Source organism: Lissotriton helveticus, chromosome 2_1 (assembly GCF_964261635.1).
Source record: "Lissotriton helveticus chromosome 2_1, aLisHel1.1, whole genome shotgun sequence".
NCBI classification, from domain to species: domain Eukaryota; kingdom Metazoa; phylum Chordata; class Amphibia; order Caudata; family Salamandridae; genus Lissotriton; species Lissotriton helveticus.
Window position 1 is genome coordinate 2,123,869,032 of NC_136059.1, and position 25,716 is coordinate 2,123,894,747.

General features: G+C 41.9%; 1 protein-coding gene across 1 annotated transcript in view; it reads left to right on the forward strand.

Annotated features, from left to right (window-relative positions):
• Positions 1-24,891, forward strand: part of SPCS3 (signal peptidase complex subunit 3) — an 88,729-nt gene extending 63,838 nt beyond the window's left edge. Inside the window, exons 4-5 of the mRNA XM_078677088.1 lie at positions 8,212-8,327; positions 24,527-24,891. Of these exons, the coding sequence (XP_078533214.1) occupies positions 8,212-8,327; positions 24,527-24,659 (249 nt within the window). The 3' untranslated portion in view covers positions 24,660-24,891. The remainder of the gene's footprint in view (positions 1-8,211; positions 8,328-24,526) is intronic.
• Positions 24,892-25,716: the final 825 nt, after the last annotated feature.

Below are 25,716 nucleotides of genomic sequence, written 5' to 3' on the forward strand. Positions count from 1 at the left end.
GAGGGGCTCGAACCGCATTTCCGTTCTGTTGACATGTGAGCGGCATCTGAGCGGCGTCCTCGTTCCTATCTGTTTACCTTCAATGCATTTGTTGCGCATGGGCACACGCGGTCAAGCGCGAGCAGCTTTTCAGTTTTATTGACATTTGAAGTCCTTAACTCTGCATGAGCGCACGCACGAGGTTGTGATTTCACTGAGCACGAGCCATCACGTGAGGAAAGCAACGCGAGTCATTTCATTCGCCTTTACCTAGCAACTCCATATCGTCACTACAAGGCTACGTGAAGGAATTCTACTTTCCTCACCTAGCAACGTTTCTTTCGTCACAATGTTATCTTTTCCTTCTGTTTTAAACAGTCCATTTTTGTTTTGACAATCACTTGTTGGATAACAATCCCATATTCCAGCATACACTTTTCTCAGTGTTCTATTCCCACGACATCTGTTCAAGAAGATTTTGTGACATCATTATTTTCTTCATCAACAAGGAAACAAATTATTAACAAGGAAACAATTCAAGGGTGCAAGGAAACAATTCAAGGGTGCATTTCGGAAAATCTTCATTTTCTACAAAGGATTATTTTTCCTATGCCGTCTTCCACAAAAGTACTTTATTTTTTTGATCTTATTTTTCTCATTCATTTGTTTTGTTTCTTTTCACTTTACAGGTTTTTAGGTCTCGTCCTTTACCATTCCGAAGGAATGGGAAATGGCGAGAATTCAAGTGCTCGAACTGATTGTCAAACCACCGCGTTTTCTTCGAGTGCACGTGGCCACAGGCACGCGCTTTTGGCCCATACACTTTCATGGCCATCTGTTCCTCAATGTCCCTCCCACCCTTCGTTTGATCTTGCCGCGAGTTCAGGCTAATGGCCCTCCCCCAGCACAGAGCGTGCATCGCGGCCGCACAGCACATCAAAGGGCTTCTCCCAGCGTGTGCTGTGCGGCTTCTCCTCCCCTAATTATGTGGCCGGCCGTACTTGTGTTTCCCGGCCGCTTCCCGGCCGCTCTTGTATTTAATTAGCAGCAGCAGCATTTCTCCTGCGCCAGGCCACATCAAAGGCTCTGTGCCACTTTCACCCACACAGCAACACTTACAGACACACAACGCCACTCACACCCACGCAAGCCCACTATCATCCACGCAACACCACACTCACCCAAGCAACACCACTCACACACGCAACCCCACTCATCCACGCAACCCCACTCATCCACGCAACCCCACTCACACACGCAACGCCACTCACACACGCAACGCCACTCACACACGCAACGCCACTCACACACTCAACGCAACTCACCCACGCAACGCCACTCACACACGCAACGCCACTCACACACGCAACTTTACTTTACTTTACTTTAAACCATTTTATAACGCGCTCCATTACTGGGGAGTATCCTGGCGCGAGACAAGGGAAAAAGAAACAGACATCAAGACTCAGAGAATGAAAAAAAAACACATCAGATTGTACTCTTGAAGAGGTGAGTTTTTAGATGTTTTTTGAATGCAGCCACTGTTGGCAAGGAACGCAGATGGAAAGGGAGAGCGTTCCAGGCCCGGGCCACAATCACAGAAATCGACTGACCACCAAGTCTGAACCGTTTAAAACGTGGAAGAGACAATTTAGACAGAGTAGAAGATCTCAGGGTACGTGCAGGGACATATCTGACAAATCTCTTTCTCAAATAGATGGGGCCTTGATCATGGGTTGCCCGGAAAGCCAGCACCAGAGATTTAAACATAATGCGCTGTCTGACCGGGAGCCAATGGAGCGTGCGCATCTCCACGCGCACGCTCTTCCATCTAGGTATGTTAAATAATAGACGGACGGCCGCATTCTGAATAATTTGCAGACGCTGCACCAAATAGGCGGGTATGCCACTAAACAGTGCATTGGCATAGTCCAACCTAGCCAAGATGAGCGCCCGAGCAACCGACTCCCTCGCATCCCTAGGAAGTAGGGGGAAGAATTTGCGTAGCATTCTCAAAGTGGCGAAGCAGGTGCCTGTAAGCTTCTTAATGTGATGCTCAAATTTTAGGTCCTCCGTGAACCAAATGCCAAGATTTTTGGCAGGTCTCCCCATCTCACTAGGGCCGGGAATGTTAGAAGGCCACAGTGAGCTCTTGAACGAGGGGGGAAAGGAGCCATAAAAGAGCACCTCTGACTTGTCCTCATTGCACTTCAGCTGGGCCTCCGTTAACCAGCGAAATACAGAGGACGCCACTCACACACGCAACGCCACTCACACACGCAACGCCACTCACACACGCAACGCCACTCGCACACGCAACGCCACTCGCACACGCAACGCCAGGCTACACATCATAAATAACAATCATTTGCAATGCTATAGGTCTCCCATTTACTTAAATTGAACATAATGGCATTGTAAATGACAATAACTTTCAAAAATTTTAACTTTTACAATAAATTGAAAAGGCATTGTCATTTACTATGCCAACAGCTTAAAGTTGCCTAAATGCAAGACTTATTGCATTGCAAATAGCCAATAGGGCTCGCTTTTGGGACCATCTAAGTGTTTATGCATGCGACATTTTATGTTGTTGCAACAAGGAAATTATGCTGCATAACTACTTATAAGGGCCCAAAAGCGAGACCTATTGGCAATGCCAATGCTTGTTCTCATTGCTTTTCCTTCAAAATGTCTACGTTACAATCTATTAATGCTCCTCCTGCTTTTCTTGATACTCCAGGAGATCCTCCTGTGAAATGGGATATTTGGTTTGACGCATTAGGTGCTATTGGTGCTTCAAGGTATCGTCCTGAAAGAAAAAAAATGTCTTTTATTGCATTCTCTTGGTTTTGAAGGTAGATCTATTTTCAAACACTTACCTGATCCTCTTTTAGATTATGAGGTGATCGATGAGTATCAAACTACTGTTACTAAACTCAAACTAAGATTTGATAAGAAGCCTAATTTAATTGTACTTGGACACAAATTTTTTATGAGGAAGCAATCTGAATGTGAAGATGTTGATTCTTATTTTTCCACTCTTAGGAAATTAGCTTCTGTCTGTCTATTTGAAAACTTTACTGAGCAGTTGATTCGCGATCAATTCGTTGGTCATTGTAAAGACAAGCAGACTAGACAAAAGTTACTCACGATGGATAATCCTACTCTTGATGAGACTATCAAGATTGCAAAAAGTATTGAAACTTCTCATATTTCTCTTAAGGAATTGGAAGACAAACCAATAGATAGTGTCAATTTTGTTGGGAGTTCAAAAAAAGGTAAAAGTAGGTTTGTTAAAACTGCTAACAATTTCTCTCCAAAACTCAAGGATAATCATTCTTCAAGATTTAAAGATACTGTGTCTGTACCAAGCAATATATGTTTGCGTTGTGGAAATGCTGTTCACAACAAAGGGTCGAAATGTCCTGCTATAAATTCTACGTGCAATTATTGCAAAAAAATAGGACATTATGGTACTGTATGTTTAAAAAAAAAAATTTCAAAGGAAAACTATAGCTTGTGTTTTAGAATCCGATAATGACTCAGACACTGAAACTATCTCCATTGTTACTGATCATATAGATTCTGATAACACATCAATACCCTTCACTGGTGATCCTTCTACCTGTGTTGATCCTATTGTTGAGATACTCGTTGGTGATAAGAAACTTAATCTTTTAGCAGATTCTGGCGCAAGGATTACCATAATTACCAATGAATTATTTAGTGAAACATGGGGTGATAGAGCACTTTTCCCTCCTGACAGAAAACCTATTTCCTATCAAAAACGTAAAATTCCTCTTTTAGGATTTTTCGTAGATTATCTAGAGTTTAAGGGTAGGAGAATCGGGGGCAAAGTTTATGTAGCTGTAGACGGACTTAACATATTAGGATGGTTTCATCAGGGTCTTTTTGGGATGCAGCTTAGACCAGGGATGAAAGAACAAGTTTTACTTGTTTCTTGTGAAGAAGAAAACACAAGGTGGGTTAATGAATTTCCTTCTGTGTTTAGTGATCGACTTGGGAAGATCGTAGGTTTCAAACACAAAATAATTGTTAAGGATGGGGCAACTCCCATCAAGCACAAACTCAGGAGTGTTCCTTTTAGCATTAAGGAAGATCTTAATAAAGAAATCACCATGCTCTGCGAAAAAGGAATCATAGAACCCACAGAATCTTCACTATGGTTATCCCCTCTTGTAGTCGCACGGAAGACAGATGGAAAACTCAGAGTTTGTGTGGATCTTAGGTCCTTAAACAAGTAAATCTGGGTTGACTCCCATCCTCTACCCAAAATTACAGATCTTTTTACCAGTATCAAGGGTGCTAAGATTTTTTCAAAATTAGATCTGGCTAATGCCTACCATCAAATAGAACTTCACCCTGAATCTCGTTCTCTAACAGCTTTTGTGTCACCACTTGGTACGTTCCGCTACAAAAGAATGCCTTTTGGATTGGCCTCGGCAGCCTCTGTTTTTCAGAGGGTGATGCAGAATTTATTGAGAGATGTTGAGGGTGTTCTTGTTTTTCAAGATGATGTCTTAATTTATGCCGAGGATGATGAAACCCATGATAACATTGTTAGAAAGGTCTTGGGAATTTTTAAGGAAAGTGGTGTTGTTTTGAAAACAGAGAAATGTAAATTTAGTAGCAGTGAGATTGAATATCTTGGTCATTTACTTTCTTCTGAAGGGATTAAACCTAGACAAGGGTTAATTGAGGCTATTATGAAAGCACCAGTACCTAAGGATAGGTCTGGAGTTAAGTCTCTACTTGGATTGTTGGAATATTATTCGAGGTTTGTGCCTGGGTATGCGTCTATTATTAGACCCATTAGTAATTTGCTTAAATTTTCCACAAAGTTTGCATGGACATGTGAATGTGATCGTGCTTTTATGGAAGTAAAGGACATTTTGAAGAAGGGTGATGCTCTTACTCCATTTCACCCAGATTTGCCTTGTTATATAACTGTAGATGCGAGCAAGGTGGGTTTGGGAGCGATTCTCACTCAATATTATGGTGAAAGAGAATTTACAGTTGCTTTTGCTTCCAGAGTTCTTAGGAGTGCTGAAGTTCAATACTCAGTCATAGAGAAGGAATTACTAGCCTGTGTGTGGGCTATTGACAAATATCGACCTTATGTTTGGGGTAGACATTTTAATTTGATTACTGACCACAAGCCATTGGTGTCTATTTTGTCTGCTGGTCCTAGTAAATGTTGTACACCCAGGATCACGAGAATGGTTACTAAATTACTTCAATATCAATTTGATATCACGCACATTTCGGGTGGCAAAAACACACGTGCAGATTTTTTGTCACGTTTTCCTCAGAATGATGGTGTGAGCGAAGGTACAGGTTTTCTTGATCTGAATGATGAAGATGAGGAAGACAGTTTTGTGGCTTCAATAGATGTTCCTGTCCTAGCTGTGGGGTCTGAGGAAGATTGGAAAGAGTATTTGTCAAAGGACAAGGTGTTGCAAGAAGTGTTCGATTTTGTCAAAAATGGGTGGCTCAAGGAGAAGTCTTTGTCTTCTGTGTTGCAACCGTATTGGAAGATTGAATCTGAAATTTCAATTGAAGACGGTTTATTGATGAGATGTGACAAACTTATTCCACCTCATAGTCTCAGACTTATTATCATGAAGGAGGCACATGAGGGACACTTGGGTATTTCTCTAACTATACGTCGAGTGCGACAAGATTTTTGGTGGCCAAGCATGGACAATGAGATTCGTACTTTTGTTGAAAACTGTCCTGTGTGTTCTTTGTCTGAAAAATCACTTAAAGTTGTTGTTCCTCCTTTGTCTCCTATTGAATGTCCCACCAGTCCCTGGATTAAAGTAGGGATTGACATCATGGGTCCTTATGAAGTTTTACCTCTAGGCATGAGATTCATTATTGTCTTGATGGATTACACATCGAAGTGGCCTGAAGTCAAAGTTGTTAAGGAGGTCAGTGCTTCTACTGTGGTCAAATTTCTCAAGGAAGCATTTTTGAGAGAAGGGTTTCCTGAATTTATTGTTTCAGACAATGGGACTCAGTTTGTTAGTCTTGAGTTCCAATCTTTCCTTAAGTCTTGTGGAATCAAACACCTTAGGAGTTCACTCTATTATCCACAAACAAATGGTCTGGTTGAGAGGATGAATCGTGTTGTGGGTGAGTGCATCAAGTGGGCAGTTGAGGGGAGGCATGATGTCTTTGCATCTCTTGAAAGTATGCTTTGGTCTTATAGAACGACACCGCACTCTTCCACAAAAGTTTCCCCTTTTGAAGTATTAAGAGGGAGGAAAGCCAACACCAGTTTTAGACCCAGTTGGATGTCTAAATGGTCTTGTCCCTTAGTTGATATTGAGTCTGTTTTAGAAACAGTCAGATCTAATTCCACCTTGGCACAAAATAAGAAAAAAATTTGGTTTGATCAAAAGAAAAATGCCAGGATGGTCACATTGTGTGTGGGGGATTTTATTAGGATAAAGAATCCCACTCACACAAAGAAAGGAAGGAGTAAATACAGTGAACCTATCAAGATAGTGAGAATTGGTGGAAATGCTGTTCAAGTTGAGGGAGGGTACTGGTGGAATATCTCGAAAGTTGTAAAGGTTAAAGCAAATCTTAGAGTTTCTCAAAAATGTGATATGCATGTCGGCAATATGGATTCCTCTCGTAGGAAGAGTACTAGACCTATTACTTTGCCTTGTAGGTTTCGCGAGTAGCATTATTTTCCTTATTGAATTTTGTTGTACTGTTTTTTTTTTTTTGGTTTTTTTAATTTCTTATTTTCAGATGAATTCTTTACTTGTTATATGATAAGTGCTTAATCCCTGTTTATCTTTCATTTTGTTTTATTTTGGTTCCTTTCTCTGGAAGGAAGGGAGGTATGTTATATTCCATAACTTGTTAAGTTGTACACTGTCACTTTAAGTGAATGGCCTTGCTCAGCTGTCTTGCTCAGCTGTCCCCTAGTTTATGATGTCATCTGCATCATGTACATGGTGGAATGTTATGATTCAACACTTGGGAAACTGTGGACTCTGAAGATGCTGGCAGATGATGAGTTGTGTAGATTTTATCTAATAAACCTCTTTTAATTAATCCACCTGACTCCTGGATTACTACACTCGTTTATGACCTTTGTGCAGGAAGAACATTGCCAATGTTTTCAGCAGTCATGGATGGCATACTCCAACCTTCATTTTATTTACAAGAACAGAAGATGACATTTTGCTTGTGATGGTGGTTGTGAGTTGGTCTTGTGGCACTATTCACGTGCATAATATACATGTCAATGGATCTTGAACAAATTGCTAGTGGTACTGAGAGTGTTCGATGTATACAGCCTTCGCAGTAGTGCACCCATGCTTGGTGACCCCTCCCTCTTCTTATTGGCTAAGCCTAGCGGGCATCCTTTCGAGCTCATCAAATGAGGGGTTGCATGGTGATGGCCTGGATGCAACTGTGACGATCAGCCAACAGTCGCTGCAGACCTTTGTGTCATCAAACTTTGCCTAAGATGTGGAGTACTGCTGCATGCATGTCTTCTCAAAATTGGGACCAGGAAGACCTTGTAGCAACAAACTGGGACTCTTGCCTAGGTGATATTTTATCTCTAAGGATAGAAGACTACTACTGACTAAGGTCCTCATTACGAGAGGCCTGGAAAATAAGCCAGATTGTGCCTACCCCTGGAGTTACTGACACCAGGGATAACATTAACTCTAGCAGTGAAGAAAACCACAAAAAAAAGAGGAATTACTGGGGCAAATGTTAATTCTATGTCTGAATCTCCCCGATCAAATTCTCATTTCCTCCAAACTTTCCACATAGATTTTAGCAGTTTTAAGCAGGAGAAATCTCACTGTGAAAATAAACTTCCATGGGACACGTAACTGCTGTTCCTTGGTAATTAAGAGGTCACTTGGAATGAGGGCCTAAGTGTGATTAAGTTTACTTCCTTCCAAATTGTAAATAATGTAATATCTGCAAATGTACATAGCAAATGCTTGTTATTGAAATACTCTTAAATTGTTGTTGTTCTAATGGTTCTTTTTGTTTTGATCATTGATGCCTGTGAAATATATAACAACCTGCATAGGTAGAGCTCTGCTTAATTGATACCATGAACAATAATTGTGTACTACATATTTACCAAGAATACACTATACTTAAATGTATTAAATGTTGTTATCCAATCTAAGCTGTTTTAATGTGTGCCTATTTGCCTTTTAGGCTTTAAATCAGGTAGTTCTCTGGGACAAAATCATCCTCAGAGGAGATAATCCATTATTGACAATGAGGGACATAAAGTCAAAGTACTTCTTCTTTGATGATGGAAATGGTCTGAAGTAAGTAGCTACAGTTTGTATCATTTTAACAAGAGTCTGTTGGTTTACAATATCACCATTTTCTTTGCATTTCTTTTAAAAGATTGCTTGACTTTAATTTACCTTGGTTCTGTTTCTCTTGACTAAATACATATCCAAATGTAAAACTAAATTGAACAAAATCTTGAGCAGTGATTCAAATACAACTTCGTTTCTTTTGTGTTTAGTCATACTGTAAACTGCTGACTTGGCACAGCCCTCCATTATCCTGCAGCTAGGTGTGTGCTATTCAAGTTACATACATACATAGAGAGTAAGATTTCTAGAAGAATTAAAATATCGATGGGAAAAATACATGAGCAGTATGGAATCCTGAAATAAAAGGATATTTCCTAAATGGGCATTCAAATAAATGTTGCAAGCTTATTTGGGATTGAAATAAAAAAATGAAATACAAATGGGGCCCAGTCTGTACATTTATGAAAAAGCAGGAAATAAAAACGGGTAAAACGGTGATCAACCTTTCTTCAACATGACTGATGAAGGAACTACTCAGGGCAAGATCAGCTTCTGCCCGGAGTATACTACAACCAGTACTTAGTTTTCCTAAGTAAATAGAATTAACAACTGCTAACAAAGGATGCCACAGCAACTAAAGTTCTATGTACAGCAGACATTGACTCTCTACAAAATGTATTTTAACTAGAGAATTAATATAGATCCACTACAGGTAACTTAGCAAATCGAAAAGTATTAATTACATAAGATTGTGGCATAAACGCATCTCAAGCAGGGGAAAGTGGCCTGAAAATAAAACTTCACTTTACTTTCATCCAATGTTGCCACCTTAAAACAACATTGACACATTTCACAACCTTGTGACAAAATATTGAAAAATAAACTGTACATGGAAACTGGCTTCAACTGAAGGACAAAATGACTTAACGTAGGAAAAAAAGCTCTACATGAACTTCAGTAAATTCCATAACCTACTATTAAGTCTTTGGACAAAGATAGACTATCATAATTATTAATACATCTATATGTATTTTAAGGAAGCACACTTGCTTTCACCAATAACAGAACACCTGATAAAATGCATGCAAGAAGAGTTTTCCACGAAGAACAGTCATGGCTTGAAAAAGGACTTTTGATTTGGTATAAACTTAAAGTACTCGTAAGAGGATTACCCAAAAACACAAACTATAAACTTCATCCCAACCATTCATAGAAATCTGCAGCAGCCCAAAGATAGACCCATTGTATCATCCATTGCAGCCTTACTCATGAACACCTGAAATTGTGTAGACCCTTTCCACTGTTCATATGTGTTAACTCTCCTTTCATGTACAGGACCCAAATGACACCCTACAGAAATTAAACCTCATGTAGGAAAAAAATGTAATATGATAACAATAAATGCTTCCATTAAGCACACAAATGGAAAATACGCCTGTGCTTTTTTGTGTGTTCAGTGACCATATAGCAATGCTACTGATGACATTTATATTGGTCGAAAATATATTCCTGCCCAGAAAAATGACTGACACACGAGGCGTACACAGATTTCCCCTGCCATAGCAAATCTCTTTTATAGGATGGTGGGATCAAATGATTGCTTTGACTGTTGATGTAGCAAAAATTGTCATCTGGAGGCTCAAGTTGACTACTTGTTTTTCATCTCAAATAGCATGGAACAGCAAGCAGTTGAGTTTATCAACAATCTGAATGACAACATTGTATTTTTTAATAAAATCAGGCAAGAGATAAGTTGCATTCTTTAATCTACAACTGATGATAAAAACCTTCTATACTCTACACCACTGTAAGCAAGCCTAATACTACATTCTACTAATTGTCATCTGTAGAATTTAAAATTCTAATCTTAAAAAGTTTTTTTACAGAGTTTTATATAGCGCGAACTTGACCCGAATCAGGTATCGGAGGGCTTTAAATAGCACCAGTTGCATTAGATGAGGACACATAAATTTTTGGCACGGGGAGATTAAGTGATTTGCCCAGAATCGCAGGATGTTCAGCGTCCTTGTCGCAACTCAAACCCAGTTCACCAGATTCGGGGACGACCGCCCTAGCTTTTAGGCCAACTCCACTCCCCTCCCTCAATATTCCATTTTGCAGTTTTATAACATCTAAATATTTTGACTGTGAGTACTTTGAGTATCAAAGAGAAGCCGAGAAAACTGAATAACAATTGACTGCTAAAGTGCACAGTGCAGGTTTCAACTGATTAAAAAAAAATAAGCAGAACTAATACTTGAGAATAAGTTACCTAAAACCAAATCACAAAAGAACCACAAATATATACAACCATTGTAAACATGACATGTCTGCCAGTTTAAAAGAAAAGGGGTAGAAGTAAATTCTGATGAAGCTCTGGCAAGTACTAACAAATTGATCAAGAACCAATCTATGCACCGTCATAATGAAAGAAATCAAACAACTGTCAAGATAGAGACGGATGAAGGATTTAGACAGTATGACTATACTGACTCCATATGCTGCACCCAAACACATAATCAGCACACTATTTACATGCGATTTGCAGTAAGCAGCACATACATCAGAATACCCATGCTTTAAACTCAAGAATTTTAAAACTATAATGAAATGAAATGAAAAGACCATTTATTAAGCCCGCTAGCTACCCTCAGGCGTCCTAGCGCTACAAACAACGCGTGCTGATGGAACAATTGGAGACTATTCAGATTTATTAAAAAGCAGGGTTTTTAGATGTTTACGGAAGGGGAGTAAGTTGGGCTCTGATCGCAGATAAAGGGGGAGGGAGTTCCAAAGTTTGGCCAAGTTATAGGAGAAGGAACGGCCCCCACATCTGGCTCTCTTAATCCTGGTTACTGTGGCGAGGAGGGAAGACGCTGATCTGAGCTGTCTATTCGGGTGGTAGGGGGTGATCAGTGATTGATTGATGGCAGCGCCTGTTTTCCAAAGGGCTCGGTGGTCGATGCACAAGGTCTTAAATTCAATTCTTTCTCTGACTGGGAGCCAGTGGATGCTCTAGTTCGGTTTTAACTGGGAATCGACGTGGGATCTGGGGGAGTGTTGGGCTGCGCAATTTTGGATAACCTGGAGCTTGCGTAAGGTGGATCGAGGGGCCCCTAAGTAGAGGGCATTCCCAAAATCCAGATGAGATAAAATAAGACCCTGGACCATGATCTGTTTCGCTTGATAAGGTAATAGGGGGGGAATTTTTCGTGGAAGCCTGAGTAGACCGTAATAAGTGACTGAAAGTTTAGCTGCTTGACAATTAAAGTTAAAGGATTTATCCAGCCAGATGCCCGGGCTCTTAATTGTGTCCTTTGGTGTAGGAGCAGGGCCAAGGCAAATAGGCCACAATGAGTCGATGGTGAACTTGGGGGTGTTACCTAAGAGTATCAGCTCAGTTTCGTCTCCGTTCAATTTATAATAATGCAGCATATGTGTTCCATTTTAAATGGAACTAGAATGTGCTCAAATTTCTGAGTAGGAACATTAATTTTTGACAAATTAACCTTCTACACTTTGGGAAAAGTAAAAATACAGAATAGAAGGGGCAATCGAGGTAGTAATAGTCAGACAAAGTCAATAATAATAATCCAATTCATAAAATTCATGGCTACCTCAATGCGGGCAATGGAAGCAGATCTCCGCACCATGCCTATCTCTTTCAAATTCTCAAGCATCCTTATCTAAAAAATAAAAAGTTTTAAGTTGCTTCCTACAAAGATCTTCCGATTGCACCTGATGAACCGATAAGGGCATGGCGTTCCACAGCTTTGGCACCAGGTAGCTGAAAGAACTCCGACCTGAGCGCACTTTCTTTACCTTTGGAACAGTCGCTAGCAGCTTCCCTACTGATCATAGATTCCATGAACATGCGGTTTTACTAGTGATTGAATTTAGCCCGGCCTTTGGTTTTTTTTTAGCAAAAGCTTTGTGACATTAGCAAAGCTCTTTAATCGAGATTTCTTTTTCTTTTGTAAGTTCATTTTATTGAAGCTTTTGAAATACATATAACATTGGGTAATAGAGAAATGCAGTTCATCGCATGGCATTTAAGTAAACCCTTCCTAATATAGATGACCTATACAAAAAAATCAAAATTAACGAGACCCTCTTAGGAGTCCTCCCGCCAAGAGTGCAAAAAGCATATACACTATTCCCAGAAATATCCAGATCTTATTCTTAGATACACAGTTAGAGAATAGGACAACAGTTTACCTCTTTATCAGAGGGGTGATTGTGTCTGACGCATGATCTCTTGTTCACATACTTGTGCCACTAACGTCTTATGACTGACCCATGGACACAAAAACACACAGACCCAGTCCAGACCAGATATGGTCAGAGAAGAGTGCTCACTTAGGTATTCAATAAGAAGAATACATGAAAGAGATGGGAATGAACATGAGTGCTTTAAGTGGGTGTAGGTCATTGATACCAAATACATTATATATAGCAGATTTCTGATACAGTGCCCAAATGGTGAACATGTTAACAGTGGGATTAGCTTTGTCAAATCCCCCTGACTGTCAGTAAAAAATGCTGTGTAATCTAAAATAGGTGAGTGGCATAAACCATGTCACAGCATGCTCACAAAAGGGTGCTTTTTACGAGTTTAATGAGTTTTGGTGGCTAACCTAAGGTGAAAACGGCATGGAGCATTACAAAAACTGTTCTTATAGTGAGAAACAATTGTTTACAAAATACACTAATGCTCTGAACTAATATTCCTTGTAAATGTGTCTGATCAACAGGTGCGACACTGATCTACAATTAAATGTGTTTTGTTTTCAACTTGTAGCATATGGTAAAGAACCAATAGGAGATCTTCTCGGTCCTGAAAAATGCCAATAACTAGATGGGCATAGAGATAGATGCAAACTTTTTTTTTGACAGGTTGATGTATATAGACATTGGGGAATATAAGTAAGCTCAACATTTGTCCCTGGCATTGAAATGTAACCGGATTATACCTCATACAAGCACTATGAGAATTAAAAACCAGATACATAAAAATAGACATGATATCAAAAGGTCTCATGGCGAGTAGAGAGAGCAACACGTATTTCTGGCAAGGAGTGCCCTTTAAATTAAGCTTACCACCAATGTGAGATTGAACCAGGGCCACTTAGTTGGGCGAACTCGCCAGAAGTAGGCACAGCCAGTTAGAAAGTGGCGAGTAGGTTTTGTGAAGGATAATCGCATGTTTGAAATCTGATCGGTGTGACAATTCAGTCTGCTTTAACTGTGTTTCTTATTTATGACCCTTTTCTGTTAGAGGACGCAGGGGAGGAGTGGACGTATTATACACAGTTTGGGTACCTGCCAGTAATATTTTATGCAGCTGATCCAAAACCTGCCTCCACATAAACATGATGGAATTTAATGTGATTTTCCTGGGTTTAATGGTCACCACACTGACGATTTCCCTTGATAGTCCTTCCTTACAAGTGAAACTCTTTTCCACTACAACTGAAGTCTGGATCCTATCTTGGATAGGATCTTCAATTTCAGGCAGCTATTCCTATGGCTTGAATCTCAAAACAGAAAGATGCCCACATATAATGGTTAACTGAGTGAGTGGGTCATTTTCCATGACCTGCTCCCCTTGGTGAACCTTGTTGTTGAAGTGCTAACTCTCAGGCTTGAAAGTCTTTGCAGGAGTCTGCAATCAGCCCTCAGATGGGAGCTACAGAATTTTTCGAAGCCTGATGCAACCTGCTATAAGCACATGTACAATGTATCGGATTACATATTACAACTTTGCATCCAGGATGGGGAAGGGTCCCAAGGCCCCTAAGGTACTGCATTATTCTAAACACGTCTGAAAAGTTGATGTATTCGTTTTCTCACAGTACCCTTAGTTTTCTGCTCTCCAGAAATGCTTATCACATCAGGGAATTCTGTCATACAGGGTGTCGTGATTTAGTCCTTCCAGGTTTTGTTCCCCTCACAAAGCAAACACAAGGAGATTCTGGACGGACCGCTGAAACGTTTTAGACACTCGCCTCCAGTCACAGATCTGGGTTGAATCCATAATCATTCTTTAGTTCACCTCGCCACCCCACTTCAGACCCAGCGATATGCAAATTAGGCTTGACCCTGTGCCTTATGGGAACAGTCTAGCCCAAACTGCCAAGTCAGGTCTTCCCTGGACTTGAAAGAAACCTTGTGGGACAGGTTTCGGTGTAACACTCCTCATCAGCCAGGTTGGACTGTTGCTTTGAGGAATAGGGTCAAGACGGATTTGCATATGGCTGGGTCTGAACTGCGGTGGCGAAGTGAACTAAAGAATGATGATGGATTCAACCTCGATCTGTGAATGGGGGTGAGTGCATGATACGTTTTGGCACTCTGTCCATCATCTCCTTGGGTTTGTCTTCTCCTCTAACACCCAGAACTTCCTCCAGAGGGAAGTCATCTGTCTTCCCCTTGGACAACAAGGTCTATTCAACTTGTTAGATCCATTGTCAAATGTCAGCTTCCCTAAAGCACCTGTGCACTAGATGAATTAAGCATTCACCTGTTATAGCATGAGCAAATTGAAATTGTGCAAAGTTTTGTAAGGCCTCAAGTCTTTTTCACAGCAGTACTTTGTTCTCATCTGAACAATGGTAGTGTCCCACCCACAACATTGACCTTTGGCTAAATCCAACTAGGTGGCCTCATCCAGAATAAGGGTCAGGTATCAAGGAGCATGTGCTGACCAGGTTTCTAAGAGCGGTCTATGCCCTTGTGGGTCATGACTAGAAGTTCAGACAGGAACTTTGGCCCTAAGGAGGTTTAGGTAAGCCTTGTACAGGGGGCCTTCCCCACAATGCTGCATGCAATCCATCCCAAGCTAGAAGGACAGCTATTTAGAGGAGTGTTAGTGTTCAGTGGCACTTAGTCAAACATTAGGCTACATCAAGTATCTGAAATGTGTCTGAGGGGGGAGGGGGGTGAAGGTGAATACATAAGAGGCAGATGGGCCAAGCATGGATGGCAAATTGTAATCTTGATCTTGTAATCTTGGTCTTGCCAATGTGAAAGCTAGTAAAAAATGCTAGTTATGGACCTGTTCTCCCGCAAGGCTGGGCAGGGCATTGCAAGGAAGGAAGGAAGAGTTGATTCCTTGAGAGGGCAAGGTATTTGAGGGTATTATTCATTGGTGAGTGTTCAAGGGTGGTATTGTGTCCACTGTTTGAGGCCAAGGCAAAAAAGCCTGCTCTAGTTAGGGACTGCTGACTGCCCGATTTACCTATCCTTACAATAGAAAATCTTCTCCATGCACCAAAGGTTTTGACCTTCACTTTGAAGGGACATTTGCTCTGAGAGCTGTTGTCCTTTCTTTCAGTACAGAGCCACCACATAAAACCATTGAAGCTGAGGAGTCTAGTCAGCATTGGGTCCCAGCGTTCACATGGAGGTAACTAAAAACCAGGGAGACTAGATGGTGTGCCACATCCAAATCGCCTGCCATCAAGTTGGGAACCTTAGTTGTGCCCTTTAATAGACCTTATTTAACTAGGACTATTCCAGCATCTTGGCAAGCCCTGTCTTTCAACCCCTGCGTAGAAGAAGCATTGGTAAAAGCAATAGGTTTCACCTATGTGATTAATAATAAATAGTTTTTTTGTTGCAAGTTGTAGCTTTGTGAGCAGTTGTGCAATGTATGTTACTGAAACCGTATTATGACGTGTTTATTGAGAGAGGCAATATATTTTGCTGTTACTGGTGGGGTGGATTGGACTCCAGTGGATGGGGTGGATTAGATTGGAATGGATTGAAGTGGATTGGATTTCGTTGCGGTGGTCTAGAGTGGGGTGGGTGGGGTTTAGTGGGATTGACTGGAGTGGGGTGAATAGGATTGGCATGGGGGGTTTGGAGTGGGGTGAATAGGATTGCAGTGGGGTGGATTGTATTGGCGTGAGAAGGATTGGATTTGAGCGAGGTGGATTGGATTGAGTGGGGTGAATTGGTTTGGAGTAGGGTGGATTGGATTGGAGTAGGGTGGATTCTGTGGATTGGATTGGGGTGGGGTGAGGTGGATTGGATTGGTGTGGGGCAGATTGTTTTGGATTGGTGTGGGGCAGATTGTTTTGGATTGGTGTGGGGCAGATTGTTTTGGATTGGAGTGGGGCAGTTTGTTTTCGTCAGAAGAAGCGTGAGCAGGTGGTAGTTGCCAGCCTAGACACACTCAAGTTAGTTGAAATTCTAAGGAACGAATCTGTAAGATCCATATGGTCAGATTTCTCGTAGCTTATTTAGTCATATCCCTAAAGAGCATATTTTTATGGATGTCCCTTTTATCTTTTAGCCTACATTACTTCGGAATAACCGAAGCCAGAGCTGCCGACTTTGCATCTGGAGAATCAGGTTTGAGTCCTTACATCGACTCAACACTTTGTCAATCTGGGCAAATCGCTGAATCTCTCCCTGCCTAAAAACTTAATTTAACCTCCTTTAATGTAATCTGGCACTCATGTAGAGTGCTCTAATGCCTTTAGGCCAAGTTCACAAAATAAATAAAAATCGTTTAAAGGTCAGCCACCCGATATTTGTCACCTCAAAGAAAAATAATTTTTTTCTTTCCTGAAGCAAAACAACATGAACACAGCCCGTGGTGCAGAATGTATACACAATGTCCGATCATGCCCAATAATCTGTCAACTAGGGAAGCAGCACCTGAACATAACTGTGTTCATCAAGTTTGTTGAAGCCTTCAGTCAAGATTTTTTAAAAAGAAGCCATCCTGATGTATGCTTTAGTAAGGAGGAAGGAGCAGAGCACAAAATAGCATGCCATGTACAAGACTGAAACCAGGCCTAAGGGTAAATGTCACAGCAACCGAGAAATCAACAAAAGGGTACAAATGTGAGAGCCTGTTAAGGTCTCTACATGGAACATCTGTGCCTAAAACAAGAGGAGAAACCGCACCTTCATCAGGCACCGGTCAAAATACAGAAGACGGCACCCAAAATGAATGTGGCCCCTCAACATCTACGAAGTTGCCATTGACACTCATATAACAGATTTCCAGGCTTCCCAAAATTCACTTGCCTTAATGCATTCAATGAGTACATTTGTAGAATTTTTTTTAAGTAGGGATGAGGGACTTCATTGATCCGGTGCTACAGAGGAAAGCACATTAGTGGAAACATCAAAGGGGCGGACTCCAGTCTGTTAACACTGTGCACTTACGCTCTTAGCCACGACTATCTTCTTCTCCCTACTTAAGAGAAAGGAATTGCTTTTCAAGTGATATTTCAATATCTCTGAGGAGAACATTATCACCTCAAAGAAATGGGTTGGAAATCTCATGAAATAGTGTATTGGAGCCTAGAAATTAAGGAGAATTCGGAAAATAATTAGTATGGAAGCCCAAAGTTTATTAAACTTTGAAATGTCAGCCTATTAATGCAGCAAACCCTACAATGGATTTTGAAAGCATTGGTTTTAAATAACACTACATTAAAAAGTCACACTGGTCATCTGAATGTAATAACCTCCAAACTAAAAGAAATAAATGTTTGTATTCCCTCACTTGTTAGACCTGTTAATTCTTGCACAAAGGAGAGAGGAGAGGGGGGGCGGAAGTGAAGTAGGACTGTTGACTGCTATAGAGAATACATCGGTCCATAACGTTGTTTCTTGATAGCCTATGGTAACTAAAAAGAGAGGCGACCCAATATTTTATAGAGGACCAATCCAGCAATCAATCAATCAATCAATCAGGTCATTTGTAGAGCGCACTACTCACCCGTAGGGTCTCAAGGCGCTGGGAGGGGGGGGGTGCCGCTACTGCTCGAACAGCCAGGTCTTGAGCTTCTTCCTGAAGGAGAGGTGGTCTTGGGTCAGGCGCAGCTCGGTCGGAAGTGAGTTCCAGGTCTTGGCGGCCAGGTAGGAGAAGGATCTTCCTCCTGTTGTCGCTCTTCGGATGCGGGGGACGGCGGCGAGGGCGTGGTTGGTTGATCTGAGGAGGCGCTTGGGAGTGTAGAAGTTGATCCGGTTGTTGAGGTAGCTCGGGCCTTGGTCGTGTAGGGCTTTGTGCGCGTGGGTGAGGAGCCGGAAGGTGATTCTCTTGTTGACCGGGAGCCAGTGCAGATCTCTCAGGTGTCCGGAGATGTGGCTGCGTCGGGGGATGTCGAGGATGAGTCTCGCCGAGGCGTTCTGGATCCGCTGGAGTCTCTTCTGGAGTTTGGCGGTGGTTCCGGCGTAGAGGGCGTTGCCGTAGTCCAGTCGGCTGGTGACGAGGGCTTGGGTGACCGTCTTCCTCGTCTCGGTGGGGATCCACCGGAAGATCTTACGTAGCATGCGCAGGATGTTGAAGCATGACGAGGAGACGGCGTTGACTTGTCTGGTCATGGCGAGGGAGGAGTCCAGGATGAAGCCCAGGTTGCGTGCGTGGTCCGTCGGTTTGGGTGCGGTGCCCAGGGCGGGGGGCCACCAGGAGTCATCCCAGGCGGAGGGCGTGGAGCCCAGGATGAGGACCTCCGTCTTGTCTGAGTTCAGTTTCAGGCGGCTGGTCGTCATCCATTCGGCTACGTCTCTCATCCCTTCGTGCAGGTTGGCTCTGGCGGTGGCGGGGTCGTTGGTCAGGGAGAGGATCAGCTGGGTGTCGTCGGCGTAGGAGATGATGTTCAGGTTGTGTTGGCGTGCGATGGCCGCGAGGGGGCTCATGTAGACGTTGAAGAGGGTTGGGCTCAGCGAGGATCCTTGGGGTACGCCGCAGATGACTTTGGTGGCCTCTGACTTGTACGGTGGTAGGCGGACTCTTTGTGTTCTTCCGCCGAGGAAGGAGGTGATCCATTCCAGTGCCTTCTCCTGGATTCCGATGTTGCTGAGGCGCTGTACTAGGGTGCGGTGGCAGACAGTGTCGAAAGCCGCGGAGAGGTCCAGGAGGATGAGGGCCGCTGTTTCTCCGTTGTCCATCAGAGTTCGAAGGTCGTCGGTGGCGGCGATGAGGGCGGTCTCGGTGCTGTGGTTTGCTCGGAAGCCGGACTGTGAGGGGTCGAGGGATCCATTCATCTCGAGGAAGGCGGCCAGCTGTTTGTTGACGGTCTTCTCGATGACTTTGGCCGGGAACGGGAGGAGCGAGATGGGACGGTAGTTCTTGAGGTCGGTGGGGTCTGCTGTGGGTTTCTTGAGGAGAGCGCTGAGTTCGGCGTGCTTCCAGCTCTCAGGGAAGGTGGCGGAGTCGAAGGAGGTGTTGATGATGTCCCGCAGGTGGGGTGCGAGGACAGCGTCGGCCTTGTTGAAGACGTGGTGAGGGCAGGGGTCAGTCGGAGATCCGGAATGGATGGAGTTCATGGTGCGGATGGTGTCTTCGGTGCTGATCGGGGTCCAGGTGCGGAGGGTGGTGGATGGTGGCGTCGTTGCGGTTGTGGCTTGCGTTGGTTGGTTGTTGAAGCTGTTGTGTATGTCCGTGATCTTGTTGTGGAAGTAGGACGCGAGGGAGTTGCAGAGGTCTTGCGACGGTGTGATGTCGTTGTTTCCGGCGTTGGGGTTGGAGAGCTCTTTCACGATGTTGAAGAGTTCCTTGCAGTTGTGTGCGTTGTTGTCCAGCCGGTCCTTGTATGCATTTTTCTTGGTGGCGCGGATCAGTTGGTGGTGTTTCCGGGTGGCGAGCTTGAGGGTGGTCATGTTGTCCGTCGTTGGTTCCCTTCTCCAGGCTTTCTCGAGGGCTCGACAGTTCTTCTTGGAGCACTTGAGTTCGTCGGTGAACCATGGTGTTTTTCTGCTGCAGGATCTGCTGGGCGGGGTCCTTAGAGGGGCGAGTTCGTCCGCGCAGTTGCTGATCCACTTCGTGAGGTTGTCGGCGGCCTGGCTGGGGTTCGCTGAGTTGGCGGGAGGGTGCTGGCTCAGGGAGGCGGTGAGCATAGAAGAAAATTTATAAAGAAGCAGAAAAAGAGTAGGGAAAGACCAGGCAGTAAAGATCTAAACATAAGAGGGAACGTTCTAGAAAGAGAGTTCCTTAACAGTGAAGATAATGAGCAATAACTACCCCTACATCCAAAGTGTACATCGAAATCAAAAACATTCACGAAAGGCCTAGCTAGAGAAGAGGATATTGAATAGGTGACACAGTACAAATAGAGCCTATTGTTTAGATTAGAGGAGAGTAAAGCTTAGACAACGGGGAACTCGTTTGGATTTTTTTTAGATATAAGAAATGTTTAAATATGCTACAAACTACAACAATTAAATTGATCTCGAGTTGTGCACGTGATTTATTATGTGATGATTACAGGTGTTTACAACAATTTGCAATATAAAAAACTTATTAGCTTTTAGTGATTCTCGCCAATTCTACGATTGCAATACATAGTTTACAAAGTTTTCTGCATGGTGGCTTTCATGGTAAAATTCGGACACTGATGCCCCTCCTACGTTGTTCTGAGGTATAAAAAAAATCCCCAACATCTAGTTTCAGAGTTGCGACGAGAACGGCTTAGAATTAACTCCCAATAAAAGTGGACATTCATTCTAATTGACAACGACCCCTCACAGAGATTTATTGCCATTTCGAAGATCAGATGCCAAGGCATAATCATAGGAAAAAAGCAAACTGAAACCATGGGTTGGTAAAAATTGTATTCATGCAAAACTTTCCTTTCCTTACATAATACAATTACAACACTATCTTTTCCCCATGTATTGCCTACTTATTATGACGGAATAAGCAATACATGGGCAAAGGATATCGTAGTGATTGTGTAGTTGTGTTTCTGTTGTGCACACTGAGTTTTCTAGAGCAATGTTATGCAACAGCGGTTTGCTATTTCCATCAGTGTAACATACATACTCCTAGATAAATGTATGTAAAACAATTAATACTATCTACATAATGTTGCTATAGTTCTAAAGTTGTTCAGGCATCTCTTACAATCTATGTGCTTGTTTTTCGATCCCGTGTTCATTATCCTTCCTGCCAAATGTTTGCATTTCCAGAGGGGTAAAAGGAGTTTACTTGTGTAGGAGGTTCATCACTTTTCCCAAAGTACAGCCCATTTAACTCCTGAATTAATGGATGGTCAGTTGTTATGAATTACACCCTGGGACTACATGCCTTTTTTTCTCTGCATACCTGAGATCCAAACTGCTGACAAATGGGCCGTTCAGTAAATGGTGATTGATTTGTTCATTATTATTCATGATCACCAATCGCTGTAGCCCTTTAAACTGGTGTCAAACAAAGCAAGGAAGGAGTGGCATTTATTTGAAGCTTGCAGATTTTTAAAGATGAAGCATTTCTAGAAACAAGAGTCCAGTTATTAGTCTAGAGCTCAGTCATTTTGTTTCATTCATTTGAAAATAATCTGCCTTCTGCTATCCCACACCAACTCACCCAAGTGCTTTACCAGGACTGAACTACTTAGCAGTCCAAAGCGTTAGCTGAGAGAAATTACTGAAATACTGCTGGCATTAACCTTATTTCTACAGCTTGCTAATTGATGGCAAATTTAGTACTCCATTTAGTACTCAATTACAATGATAATCGTTCCTTTATGCCATTGCTTTGGGTTTGCAGCTGTAAAATGTCTTTGAAGTTACCTATTTCAAGGAAAAGAAATTATCAGGAGGTAATTTTTTTCCCTCCGGGGAATTTTTAGGGGCCCATCCTCTCTAATCACCATAAAATACCAAATCCACAGCAACATAGGCACTTCATTCGTTTGGTGAAGCTTCCTGCTCAGTACTATTTATTCAGCAGCATTACCTGCTGGAGCTTCTACTTCTCCTCATGCAAATCAAGGCTGTTCATCCCTACCAGGAGATATTTATAGAACGCTAAGAAAACATGGTTAAAAATGTGCAAGAACAACTAATGAAACAAAACGGCTGGCTCTGCTTGCGATCGCATAATGGGATGCATTTTAATTGCGCATTCTAAAGGAGTGCCAGCCATCATGTGTGCTGATCTACTTGAATCTTAAAAGAGCAGAGAATGTAGTTAGTGTGCTAGAGAGGACGACCGTAAAGCTGGGGAACAGGGTTCGAGTCTCGGCAGGAAGCTCTAATTTTTTAGATTCTGGGCAAGTTGCTTTCACTTAATCTCTCATGTCTGTAATATGTCCGTCTGTAAGTAAAATTGCACCAAAAAACAAGCGCCATGCAGAGAAACCTAAATAATAGAACTGATGCTTGTGTATCCCTCAATGTAAAATTGCACATGAAAAAAGCACTCTGCTGGAGAATCTTAAAAAAACAAAAGTTCCAAAAGCAGATTAAAACGTTACTTGGGTCATTGGAAACTGATATGAAAAGCACACAGAGGAACAACAGGAAATAGTATGTTACAGCCAATAGAAACGGAGAAAAAGTAAGTGGCAAGCACTAGAGCCAATGAAAAGCAAAGGTGGGATTTAAGTCCCTTTTAATATTTATATTGATTGCAATAGATTTAACAAGCACAGCGCAATAGCTGTGCAGGCGAAACCTAAAAAGCAGCCATGAAGACTTGGGGAATTAAAGGTTATTGCTCTGATTGACATTATGCCATGCTCTTATTGGAAACACTGCCTAGTTGGGGGGTTTAATCAGCTTCTCCCCAGATACCAAACCGGTTTCATGGAGAAGGGAGTACAACGGACACTATCTTAGAGCTGGAGATATTAAGTGAACATGATACTAAATTCTTTAGTATTCCATTTTTGTTTTGTGGATTTTCGAATTGGTATCGATTGCATGTACAATGGCCTGCTATGGGCAGAACTTGAGAATAGGTGTATTACTTTGCTGAGGGCAGTACTGCAGTTAAACAACAACTCCTGGTTGTGCATTACATAAGGAGACAACAGTTATACCAGTCAAACACAACTTTACAAATGGAGAACTTGAGCAGGGCTCTGTGCTTGCATCCTTGCTTTTTGAATGTAATATTACATATATGGGCGAGGCTCTTCAAAACGATAGATCATACCCCTAATGTTGCTGCGCGACAATGATTCAGTCTCGCTGGACTAGATGAGTGTATGGGTACTGCACATTTACTTGGTTTGGAGCCATACTGTAGGCAAAATCGATGACCATGAACCCCAAGTCATGTTTGACTAAAAACAACAGAACTGGTCACTTTTTTTTTTTTAATGGAGCCAGGGCCACCTCATACAAGTACAAATGACGAGGTTAACTAGCAAGGAACACAAAGCAGCCCAGCTGACGTGCTGAGGCGCAGTTGGCAAAAAGTTACGTCTCTCGCAACCCATATTTGAAGCTATCTATTTTTAAATATGGAAATGAGTCTAATGGTTAGACCTAGCACAGTGCAGCCTATTCAGACGTCTTAATCCTTCCTCCATTAGTACCCAGAAAGGAATTTGAATTGTCAGATCAGTTCCTTTTCTTCGTTTCTACTGCAAGGTCTTCCTCCTAGAAAAAGCAGGAATATGTGGTTGAAATGCGTTGGGGGAGTCCAATATTGTTTCTGTACTGAAACACCACTAAGAGAATAGGTTTCCCGAGTTTTGCTGCCTTTCATGTAGTAAGGAGCTCTGAAAAAAATTGTGCTGGCTTATCCAAGTAACAGCACCAGCATAAGGCGTTGTGCACCACAGAACCGGAGAAATCTTAAGTTTTAATGGCAGACGGACTATTGACATCATGCAACATAGTCTTTAGTTTCTCCTACCAGTCAGTCGATCCATAAATGAAGACAAATATACTGATTTTGTCATATCCATAAGCAGAGTTAACTGATTTAGATCATTCCTTGTATATAAATCAGACTCCAGCTCTATTCTACCCACTTTGTCCTTCTCACAATAACATAGCCCCAGACAAAAACCCGTAATATAAGTGACTAGTCTAGATATGTTTAATATTGCTAACATTTGAGAACACCTAAAACAACATTATTCAGTAAGGCCTTTGTATGAGAAAGTGATCTGAGCGATGTGTATTGTTGCAGCTACCATTGACATTCTGGTGGGTCCCCTGCATTTCTTGTTGCCATTATTCTTCTCTTCAGCTGCCGTTGTCACTTTTCTTGACGTTGCACTGCTCTTGAAAGAACATTTATGAATGTGCCCAGACACGATTTTGGAGGGCATGTATGGAAAGTATACCAGACTTTAAAACCTGCTTCTTTTTTGTTAGTACTATGACCATGATTTACTTTGTCTTATGCATCTGTTTCTATTGCTTCTGAATTGAGGTACAGACCGCTGTGTTCAAAATCATTTTTTAATTTCTGATCTATGTCTGTCTTGTATTCACAGAGGGAATCAGAATATTACACTGACGCTTTCTTGGAACGTTGTACCGAATGCCGGCATCCTACCTCTTGTCACTGGATCAGGACATATGTCTGTTCCCTTCCCAGAGGCCTATGAAACGACAAAAACCTACTAAGTTATTCTCATATACTTGACTCAAAATATTTTTATACGTGCAGATAAGTTGATCGTTGTGTTTAACAACTCTCACAACAGTACGTTACAAACTCACTCTTTGCTTAAGTCAAAAGCTATTGACTTGTATAATTCCTTTTTAAAATAAAAACAAAAATAAAAAGGAAGTTCGGAATAAATATTTGTTGGTCCTGAAATCAATCTTGTAAATTAAAAAAAACCTTTTTAAATATTTACAAGTGTTTTATTAATTTTTCTGAGGTAACTGAAATGTCCAGCACAGAGGGCTTTTTCTGAGATGGGCCTCTGGTAGATCACCTTCCTGACAATATGAGAGTTACTGACTAGGAGATTTTATGTTGCAAGCAAGAGCGTCTCTCTTTAGAACTGAGTAAATTAGTGGGTTAGTCTGAGCATGATGGGGATCAGGCAGTGGACATGCAGAATGTTGACTGGTGTATATTGGTATAGTTCACTATTGAATCATTCAAGAAGGGTAGATGAAGAGGTGAATGTGCTACACTGCTATAGTGCGTTTTATAGGCTAACTAGGTCTAGTTGTCTATAGCATGATCACTTGTCTGACCATCATGAGCTACAGGAAAAAAAATGCAGGGCTGAGCGCAGTGAGCCTCAACTATAACCTGTATCAATAGTTGGATTAGTGAAAAGCATCAGCGTGCTATACCTAATATGGGTTTTTCAGATGGATTGCCATATAAGGTGGGATATTCGATAGGCCCTGTTTGTGTATGAGCGGAAGGATAATTTGCAATAAGAAATATCAAACCACAGTTTGTATTGTCATAACAGAGTTTTTGTATTTCCTTCTAAAGCTCGAACTTTGCGTCAAATGTTGGTGAAATTTTCTGCCTAAGATATAAGACTGTAAATAAAGAAAAAAAAACTGAAGTGTTTGTGTTAGTGGCACATGCCATTAGGTGTGTACTTGAGCATAACATATCCCCCATCAGTGTACTGTCTTGTGTTTGGTTGCAACCTTAATAGAACAATTTTTTGCCTTGACTCTACACCACCAAAGTGTTAAGAGTAGGAAA